Consider the following 11,069-nt stretch of genomic DNA (forward strand, 5'->3'; position numbering starts at 1 on the left):
TTGCCTGGTAACCACCAGAACCAGAACACTTCAGCACCGCACCCTGTGAAGCCAAGTTGGTTCCCCGTACACGCAGTGGTCTGTAATGCTGACATGCTGACCTAACGTGACCTTCAAAAGAGGCAATAATACATGGCCGATCAGTACGTGGCGTAGCAAGGTCAATTTTATGGGGGGGGGGGGGGGGTTAGATAAAATAAACAAATGTGAAAAGGGCACTCGCCCATCATTGACAGGGTTTGTTCACCGGTCACTTGGCCTCCGTAAAATCAACATTTTTCTATGGGGGCACTGTTCAAACCGGACGATTATATGTATAGCGTTTTAGGGCGGCACGGCGTTCACGCGAAATTCACAAAAGTGTATTCGTAACGAAAGGGCGCTGGAAGGCACTTAAAGCTATAGTCCATCATTTGCAGCAATCTGAAAAGTAACTGGCGTAATGATTGTTGAAAAACATGCTTGGTTGAAAGATAGTAAGTGGACTAAACTCCCTTTGAAATTATTCTTTCTGGCAAGCTGTCATTTTGAAGTAATCAACGAAAGAAGGCCTTAATTTCCAACGGTGCGTCTTAAGACGCACCGTAGGAAAAACTGCTGATTAAATTTCATGAAACCGAAATTGTTCACAGAGGTTAAATAGCGAGTATCAATAAGGTAAAAGTACCAGTATGTTACTGCATGAATTTGAGGTTTGTCACCAAAGAGGTTTGGCAACACTGCACGCCGGGAAAGTCGGGTAAACGTCGAAGTGCGTCACGTTAGGGAACACCACCATATACATGTACACTGATCACTGCTGATTAATTGTGGCCTCACAGATTGCAGTAAACACAGCCCTGCAATATTTATCTTTATTTTGGCACACACCCACACACAGACGTTTGTTTATGGTGTAAATCGAGGATTTCCTATTGTTCTTCATCATCGATCTTTTGTTCCTATACTACTTGTGTGCCCCGTAAATCTTGAAATATTTTATAAGGCAGACCCGTATTAATTGGAACAAGTCTCGATCAAGCGAGCTGGGTTCGGAAGTTTGATTGGAGAGGCTCAGTTTCACATTCTGATTGTTGGTTGTCTTTATTGTGTGCCCCGCAAATCCTTCTGTTTTTTGCAAAACAGCTTCCATTGGTTTTTTACACGTTTCTAATCTAGGATGTCCTCGATTCGACTCCTGACCTCAATTACTGAAGGATGTTTCACAATGTGTGTCCTCGATTTACACCATTAACAAACCCACCCTTTCATCTTTATAGTACAGCGGTGATGTGTTGGCCTGGTGGTATACCTCTAAATTAAGTTCACTTTGTGGCACTTTCGAGTGTAAAAATTGAAGAAAAAAAATATTGTAAGTGGGACTGACACCTGGAACGAGGCTAATTAAGAAAACTCATCTCTTCCTTTTCGAGAATGTTGTTGCCTAGAGACTAAGTTTGCCTGCTTCTTGTCTCTTTGTTTCTTTCTTTCTTTTTTCCCCTTTTTTTCTCTCCAGTTTTACACTCTGAGCGATAGTATTTCGAATTATATTCCAACAGTAATACCTTCGTGGGTTTCAACTGTGTATAACGATCACTGCAGACAGTGGAAAAAGTGCGTCAGGATAAATGGAATATCATGAAAAATATGTAGCAGAAACTGAGCCCACCAGGGCTAACACTCTTTTCAGACTGGTCTTCCTGCAGTGTCGCGTCGAACCAAATTATTCCGAAACTTTGAATGAAGTAGAATGTTATTATATTGAGAAATGTTAAATACTTTTTTTTATTGGGGGAGAGTCTTTTGTGTGAATCAGTCGCGAGGAATACAAGGACAGCGAGTACGATAAACCAAACAGCTCCTTCGTAGTTTCAGTTTACCGAAAAACGCGAACCATTCGGAAATACAAAGGACGACGACTTCGGCATGATGATGAAAAAGCTTATGGACGTCGGAAATTCGAAGGTCTGGAGACACTGTTTGTAATCCGAGGTGGCGCTGTTCAACTCAGTGTAGTGTGTGACTACGTTTGCTTTGCGTCCATTCTGGGTAGTTTGCATTGATTGTGAAGAGGTATAAAGTTCAGTGCTTATATTTTCACTAATAGTGTCTATCCACGTCGAGCCTAAAGTTCACAACTGATAATCTCGACACGATAGTGGATATGTCACCTGACTACAAAGCTCCCTTCCGTTACCAACTTACCAACTCACGAATGAAAATGTCACGGTGAAGGAGAACTTTGGCTATTGGCGAGCGCAATTTGATTCCCCCGCGCAAGTTTAAACTTGCGTGCGCGCAAGTTTAAACTTGCGCGTGCATTAATTTCCTCGCTGCAAATTGCGCACGCAAATTTAAACTTGCGCTCTACAAATTGAGGCGGCTGCGCGGCGCCTCGCCGGTGTTCGACTTTCATTTTCCCCATGCATGCAACTAAGCCGCTACACTATTTTTTTCGGGTAAACCTATGCAGATATGTAACATTTTAAAGCAGATTTTTCTCCGATTAATAGCATTAGCACCAATGTGCTTCGTGAGACAATGCCTAAATGCCTTTTTTGGAAAGATTTTATCAACAGTATTATGGTAATGAGCTTGACCGTGTAGAGGTTCAGAGATATAAGGGGTGGTAATGTGAACAATTTATGCACTTTGTATCATGTTTATTATTGTTTATGGCTCAACAGGATTTTGTTAATAGACAACATATAAAGTCATTAAGTCGAATTAATTATTTAAACTATTAATAAATTTAATTAATTTATTAAATTATTGGTGCATTCATTATTTTTTTTTTTAATTATGCATTCTTTAATTGTACACAGCGCTCGAAATGTAATGCAAAGTAGTTTTTAAAAACAATAGTAATTATTGTAGGCCTACCGTCCAATTAATTAATTGCTAAATTATTTAAATTAGCTAATTTATTAATTCACTTATTAATGAATAATTTCTTCTTCTTTTTTAAGAATAAGTACTTTTTTAATCGTTCAGTTCATGTAATGTAATTTAAAGCATTTTTCAAATAATGTCAAAACTTTAACAATTGAAGGGATAATAATCATTCTTTTTACGTTAAAAACGGGTTACACATAGGAAATTATGATGTATTTACATTTAAGAATATAAATAAAATGCTAATTTGTTTTACGGGCCAAAATACTTGTTGGTCTCCATAATGAGCAACGTCAGGAACTTTGAACACTTTTCAAGCAATCGTCGCTAGTGTATTGCTTGCCCATTCCCCTTGCGCAAGCAAGTTCTCAAAGTTGTTGCGATCGCCTTGCGCAAGTTGTAACGTGCACGCGCAAATTAAAATGGCGCAGTTTAATTTGCGCGCTTCGGGAGTCCCTCGCGCGGAGGATTCAAATTGCGCTCGACACTCGACAGCTACAGTTAAATCTCAGGCTTTCCCGTGGCCGTGACCTGACCTTGGGACTGTGAATAAGCAGCGGCCATTAACACGATCTTCTTTGATTGATTAACTTGCAGCAGTGCCAATCTCGAAACATGGAAAAATCAGCTCTCCGTTGATGTCTTAGGTCAACCCAAGTATTATGTTCACGACTTAACGACATCGACTTTGTAATATATGCTCAAAACCTTTTGCTTGGTAAACTTGATTTACTGTGGCGTTAGCCATCCGCACAATTTACATGTGCCCTGTTTGGTCTCCCTTTCATTGACCAATATGCCCTGTGTTACGTCATGCTGACACGTACATTTAATGCTACTCTACCCCAAAACGTCAGAAAATTATTGGAGTCGAGTATAATCGGTATTAATAACTCGTATATTTACTCTTCTATCTACAATTAAGCCTACAGTTTGAATTTTTTTTTTTTTAGAATTTTGACCAGGAAAATTGTCATGTTGACCCTGAGAAGTGTCGTTCTCTCCCCCCCCCCCCCAAAAAAAAATGTCAGGATTCTTGTCAAATCTGACGCAAACGTTTTAGAGGAATTGCCATCGGACAGAGTGAATTTTGACATGAATATAACTTTGGAATATTGCCCATTAATTTTAGAACTAAGAGAATATAAAACTAATATAAGCATCATAATATTTTGCCATTCTCCGGTTACAACTTTTCATTTTTATCTTTGCAAGATTTTTGAAGCAGATCCTTTTTTTAAGAACATGTTAGTTAATTAAGAGCTAATCTGCAAAGATTACAATAGCCAGGTATCTGTTGGCTAAAACAAAACTGAGATCAAGCCCAGAAGTGTAACAAACGAAGCGGAGAGCATCACTGCGCCGGAGGTATCCGCCTTCAACTGGGCGACGAGACGCACTGATCCACCACTTCCACCTACAATCTTCATGGGGAATGCGTACACCCAAGCTCCGGTATTTGGCAGTTTATCGAGATTTGCCACGTTCTCAACGCCGTAAACGTTTGCTCCCAATAAAATCTGATGGGTCTTAAATACAGTGTCCTGACCAATGTCGAGGGATGGTGCGTCTAATCCAAGGCCCGAAATCTTGCGATTTTCCAACAGCCACGTGGCTGCTTCTGGTGCAACTCCCGGGGAGTGAACCAATGACTTTCCTTGCTCATCCAGAAAGGTGTCATTACGCGTCGTTCCTTGGTAGGCTAGACGATCCGGGTAGAAAGCACCCCAACCGGTGTAGACGAAGAGCAAGCAGTCGTCTGGAATCTTGCCGTAGACCTCCTCCCAGTCTTGCAGATCCTGGACTGTCATTCCGTAATCTCTGTCCAGTTTTGTCTTCTCAGTTATGTCAATTCGGACGGCCGGACATGTGAAGCGACTGAGTGGTATTTCGTCGATGTGCAGCTTGCCTTCGGAAACATGGATGGGGGCGTCCATGTGGGTGCCAACGTGTTCCGGTGAAAGGATATTGTTGTACTCCACCCTGTTGGAATTTGAAAAAGATGTAGAAACGATAAAGTCATGTAACAGTTAAAATCTGCGGAACAATCTCATTATAGGTTAACAGAATAAGCAATTGACCTTGACCGACCGTGCTTAAAAATTGTGATTCGTGAGGACTAGAAACAACATTAGCAACCATTTCATCATCAACTGGAAAGCTTTCATATAAACATGTTCCTGCTGGCTCAGGTGTACATGTTATTGTGTATACAAGTACGTAACCGAGTGGAACGTAGACTGCTTCGGGAATTCGGTGTATAATTTTTTTTTTTCTTCTTCAAAGTTAGAGCGAGTGATTGTAAGTTTGTATAATTCTGGTCCAGGTTTTTTTTCACTGCCTTTTTGATGAGCGTTTCTTCAGTCCTGCCACTTCAAATGTGACATCCATTCTTTTCAATGAATGTTAAAAGTCATATAGCTTAGGATCATTTGCTTGTCATGACTTTTGTTCGTTTGCAATAATAACACCAATCAAAATCCAAAGAACTTAAAAAGAAACGTGTTCTATTGCCTCAGATCACACCACAGAAATTGCTTTACTATAACTGCATGTCTCCCAACTATATCCCCCATTTACATTTAACTCTCCACAGTTTCATCCCCAACACTACGCCCTACCCGATCTATGATCGGGTAGATCAGCTTGTGTTCTATAAACCTAACCTGTTGAAGTTTCAGTTCAGTTGACATTACACTTTTGATCATGAAACACGATCTCTATACTTGCATTACTCTTTATTTCCAAAAATCAGTCAATTGACCGATCGTTTGGGAATCACCTACATTTCTACATTTCTTCTAAATGACAGCAATCAATTTCACGCGGTAGGCCTATACCGTTACTTTTGGGATTGATGCAAATGATCATATATGACTTTAACAAGGATTGCTTTGCTGATGAAGGTGCAACCTAGGATACTACAAACTTACCACGGTATAGCGTTCAAGGGCCCCCGATACTGTGACGTCAATTCGAAGAAACCCAACCCGGGATAGCTGAGGGAGTTGCCATCAAAGCTGAAAGACATGTCCAGAAGCTCCCCCTTCTTCAGGGCCAGGGCAGAGGTGGACATGAGCAACATGACGACTACGGTGAACCGATCGGCCATTTTGAATTAACGTGTCTGATGAAGGGAATTAAATAAATGGCTACAGTGTTGATTCATATTCCAAATGAATTATGCCAAGGAGTTGTTTTGATATGCTCAAGGAAAGACAATGTTTGCCTACATAGCCGAGCTGGACCCGAACGTTTGACTGCTGATCAGTTGTTCAGTAGTTAGACAGTCGCAACCTGAACGGCCATTTATAGACCTTTCTTTTGTTTGTAAACATTGGCGCCATTTTACATGGGCTGCCGCAAGCGCATATTATTGAAGCCGTGGTTGGCAACATGTTTTACCAAAACAAATCCCCCAAACGCCCTTAATACAAAGTAAAAAGGCACGTCTGGGAATTATGTTGTAGCTTTGTTGACAATGTTGTATTTCCAACAATGAAATAATATTTTGGTTATCTGTATAACTCTTCTTTATTTTTGCAGTGCTGGACCTTCCATAGTTTCCAACCCGTGGTTGGCAAAAATGCAGTTTGCCAACCAAGCGTAGAAAGGTCTATAGGCCCTACTCAGTGTCTCAGTTGGTCAGTGATAATTCCCGGTCCCCGGAAGATTTATTTCAACTAGCAAAAAATATTGATATACATGAATTGTTATTTTACAGAATCTGTATCCTCTTATGTAAATAATGAAGAAATGTATTGTTATGACAAATAATGCAGGAAAAAACGGTGTATCGTCGGTTGAAATAATAAATAAATATTGGGGCATTTGAAAACCACAGGAAAAAGGTCTCAATGTGTTAATGAATTAAATTCGTGCAGTATAGAGGAAAGGTCGACCAAAACCGGGTTTGTCTCCAGCTTCGGATAAAGAAGAACTTAGTACCATATGACTTGGGAACCTCTGTATAAATGAATAGGTCCATGCTCTGCTTCAGGAACATAAAGTCCTACAAGAATCAAAAGTTTAGAATTTTCTATCCTATGCAGGTCAACAGTTTTACATCAAAATCCATCAAATTATGTAGGAAAAAAAGACATTTGAAGTACATTTTAACAATGACCCCTACATGACATTTGACCTCTACATTCCGAAGCAGAATTGTGTCTTCACATCCAAGGGTCACTGCATCTAAGTTTCATCAAACTCCATCAAAGCATGCATGTACAATGTTATAAACTTTTCCCTAAAAAACATAACCGAAACTTCCGTGAATTAAATCATTATTGACCTCAGTTGACTTTGGACCTGAAAAATATCCCACATAATCTTTGCTACTCGATTTACCCTAATTTCCAAGTTTTATGGAATTCAGGTAAAAAAAAAAAGTATTTATATGAACAGCTACTGCGCCTATCGGAGCCACGCACAAAAAAATCGTAAAGACTTTGTCTAGTAACGATTTAAAGCTTAACCCTGCGCAGCGTTTACAAAAAAACTTTAAAACAACTCGTCAACTGCCCTCTGGGCAGCAGGTACTTTCCCGCACTACGCAAGACCCTATTCATAGCAACACAACAAAAAGCCACGTGCCAGACAGTGTCCAGACAGTTGCCAGACAGTGCGCAGGTAAGATAATTGACTGGCGGCTGTGCCTGTGGTATGCAGTTATGAAGGGAGATGACTGTGTCAAGTTACAGGTCTTTGTTGATTTTCAATGAGACTTGGCAGGAGGCCTGGTAGAAAGTTTGTTGACACGGCCTGGGTGTAGCCCTGGCTGCAAAGTTCACTAGCTGATTTGGCAAGGGTTGAATGAGGATTAGATAGGAGGTGAACGTTATTGGCCCTCAATTTTTTTTTCTTCAAAAAATTCGGTTACCTGGGGCCCAAAGGGTAGCAGGTCACTCTGCGCAGGGTTAAAAAAAAAATCAGCACCCTGAAGATGTCCATAAAATTCCGGCAACTGACTGAATTTCTTCGAAGAAACCCCGATAAAATATTGGCTTGTTGATGTAACAACCCGTTAAATAAAAAACAAAATCTGAGAAGATTGATCTGTTTGTAACTATATAAATGAATAATTCCTTAGGACAAAAGCAATTATTGACGAAGCCCTTTCAGTACTAAATATGTTCCGACAAGCGGACTAAACAGGCAGGTAATGCTTCGCTTTCATTTCCTATACTGCATGATTTTATATTCCTAGTTCCGGATTGTTAGCAATTCCCGGCCTCAATTTCTCAACGTCGTGAATTACAATCAAGGTATTGTTTTAAACATTTTTTTTAAAAACCGAAGCCTCTTTCAAATTGTGAAAGTTATTATATTAAATGACTTAGTCTATTTTTGACAGTGAACACCTTCTACAAGCTATTGCCGCCGATCAGCTTTTTTGTTTAAGTGTTCTTGAAAATTAAAACTCGACTGACACCAAGAGAATTTGCGAGCAAATTTTAATTGCAAAATCTTGCAAATTACACGACCTTCCCCGAAAAAAGGGGTGGGGAGGCAAAGGAAGAAACATAGAGCATCACTTGAATAAATTAACTGGCGAAAGATTGAGTAGTCATGAAGTTGCAATATAACTGCTCGTCTGTTTTACTTTGGTAAGCATTTTCTTCTACTCATATCTTAAATGCATATAGGATCATTTGCATTTATCCCAAAAGTAACCTACCAAATTATTATCAAAAAAATTACTCGAATAAAGGTCGTACGGGTTCTAAACACCGTGGATTTTTTTCCGTCTGGCTTGCTGTCATTTAGAAAAAAAATCCACCGGTAGAAATGTAGGTGATTTCCAATGATCATTCAATTGATATGTATAGGCCTAGAGTGCTTAAGTCTATGGACGAAATCGTCCGTTCGTGATCAAAAAGTTGTACATGATATTTCACTGTTTTCTCGAAACGTGTATACATTACATACTGATCTAGCTGAAACTTCAACAGGTTATATAGGGTTTGAACAATCGTCTTTGGATTTTGAGTGGTGTTTTTATTGGAAACGAACAAAATGCATAAAAAAGCAAAGGATTCTACATGCGTCTTAAATTGATAAATAGAGAGGAAAAATTAAGGGAAAAATGGAGCACGGATTCCACGGAATAGTAAACATTTGCTCCGAAAAATCTGGCCAAAGTGGTCAGGAAAGCCGAGGGCTGAGATTGCAGAGCTTCTAAAACCCAATTGTGCATCAGAAGAACATATAGTCTGGCCCTACATTATTTTGGCATCATCTCTTCACTATAAGTACCGAAAGTTATCTTTATTGAATCGGGGCCTGTTACAAAAACTGGGCCGACTGCATAAGAATGATTTTTCAGGGGCCCACACCACACATCATTGCAAATAATAATAATTATATGCACACACATAATTACTGTATTTACATGGCCTAGCGGTTAAGAACACTGGACTCATGCTCTGGTGTTTCAGAGGCAACAGTGGCGTGGGTTCAAGCCCAGGCCCGGACACTTGTGCTCTTGAGCAAGGCACTTAACCATATTATTGCCTAGTCCTTCGGATGGGACGTAAAGCTGTAGGTCCCGTGTGTTGTATAATGCACGTACAAGAACCCAGCAAACACTTATCGCTAAGAGAAGGGGTTCTCCCCGGTGTTTCTGGCAGTTATCCTCATACATATACAGTATGAGGCTGCAGGGATAAAGGTCTTAAATTGGTGTGATATTCTGAAGTGAATTTTACCGACAGAATCAGAACCAGAACCAGAACATGTATACCCATAATTTTTATGTTACAAATTAAAGGGACACTGGGTCCTGGAAACAGCCCAATTATAGGCTACAAAACGCGCTTTGAACGAGATGATGTTAATTAGAAAAAAACATTTAAAGTAGGATATAAACATCCACACAACTATCCCTTAAAAACTGGGCGTTTTTGTGTTATTCCTGTATTATGCTTGCGAGAACGAATTTCGGGGTCCACTTTTTACGACCCCGTAAATTCGAGCTGTTAACCCCTTAAGCACGGGTTATATTAATGAGGACATTCCTCCACACATAGAGCAAGTGGCCCGCATGACTGCACAGCCTTAGTGTGGTAGCGGGACTGCACAAAAGCAGCAGCTGTGGAACTACCCACTAGCCGTGTGCCACGGCATACCACAGCTGGCAACTGCATTCCAATGAGGATTAGCGGCCGCGGCCATGACCGCTTCCCGTGTGCATGGGGTTTGGATGCTTGTTGTGATTTCATTTGTAATTAGGGTGCAGTGAACTAATTCAAGTGAGAATTTCTGCGCCAGCTGATTAGCATAAAAAGTGACCCCACAATTTCTTTTATAAAAGGAGACCGTTCGGCTTTAAAAACGGTGGAATTGTGTATATTATTTATAGCCAAGGATCAACTCCCTGGTTTTTGGACTTCCATCTGAGGGCAGGCTTGATAAAATTACGGTTGAAAAATGGGTCCTATGGAAAGTGGAAGGATATGCCACTTGTAAAATGGCTACATGCAGACTTGGGAACTACCACTGGAGGTGATTTTGTTTTGGTGTGAATATTTAAAAATGTAATCGGCTTCCCAAAATTGAAAAGAAATGAAAACATGAAGGAAAAGACAATAATTTGATTTTTGTTTGAGAAACCCCAGTGATGTCGATTTGCATGTTATTTGGCCCTGAACTTTGTTAATTTTACACTGTTTTCAATGGGGCTTGAATTGGTTCAGTTCACCCTAAAGTGTGCGCCTTTTGCGGACTTTGAAACCACTTTTTTCGCATTGTGTCCGATGTGAAGCGGGTTTTTCGTCTTCTCTCGGGAACGGTAAGACATTCTTTCAACCAGACGTTTGAAATAGGCTAGGCATATAGAGCTAGCTCTATGGACTATGTAAACAATCCAAAACATGAAATTTTCGGGGATTTCAGGACCTAGTGCCCCTTAGTAGACTAGCCCCAATCATCCATCATTGTCCATGAACAAAGTATAAGTAAGTATTAGATAGGCTTAAATACATACCTCGTATCTTGAAGCACTTGACTTTGAAGAACAACTGACCACTTTTCTTTAAGTATGAAACGTGCCTCCCAAAATCCACTGTTGTCTGGATAATTATGAATGGTCATCAACACGAGATAACCACTTTTAGGAGGTGTTTGCGCAGTAACCACCAGAACCAGAACACTTCAGCACCGCACCCTGTGAAGACAAGTTGGTTCCCCGTACA

At 40.2% G+C, this 11,069-nt stretch overlaps 1 protein-coding gene across 1 annotated transcript; it reads right to left on the bottom strand.

Annotated features, from left to right (window-relative positions):
- Positions 1 to 2,578: 2,578 nt before the first annotated feature.
- LOC119742502 (isatin hydrolase-like) lies at positions 2,579 to 11,069 on the bottom strand. Its single transcript, XM_038218445.1, has 3 exons — positions 10,862 to 11,069; positions 5,808 to 6,001; positions 2,579 to 4,857 (listed from the first exon to the last, which is right to left on the bottom strand). The coding sequence occupies exons 2-3, from the start codon at positions 5,984 to 5,986 to the stop codon at positions 4,176 to 4,178; spliced, it is 861 nt and encodes a 286-aa protein (XP_038074373.1). The 5' UTR covers positions 5,987 to 6,001; positions 10,862 to 11,069; the 3' UTR covers positions 2,579 to 4,175.

Source organism: Patiria miniata, unplaced genomic scaffold (assembly GCF_015706575.1).
Source record: "Patiria miniata isolate m_02_andy unplaced genomic scaffold, ASM1570657v1 HiC_scaffold_6, whole genome shotgun sequence".
NCBI lineage: Eukaryota > Metazoa > Echinodermata > Asteroidea > Valvatida > Asterinidae > Patiria > Patiria miniata.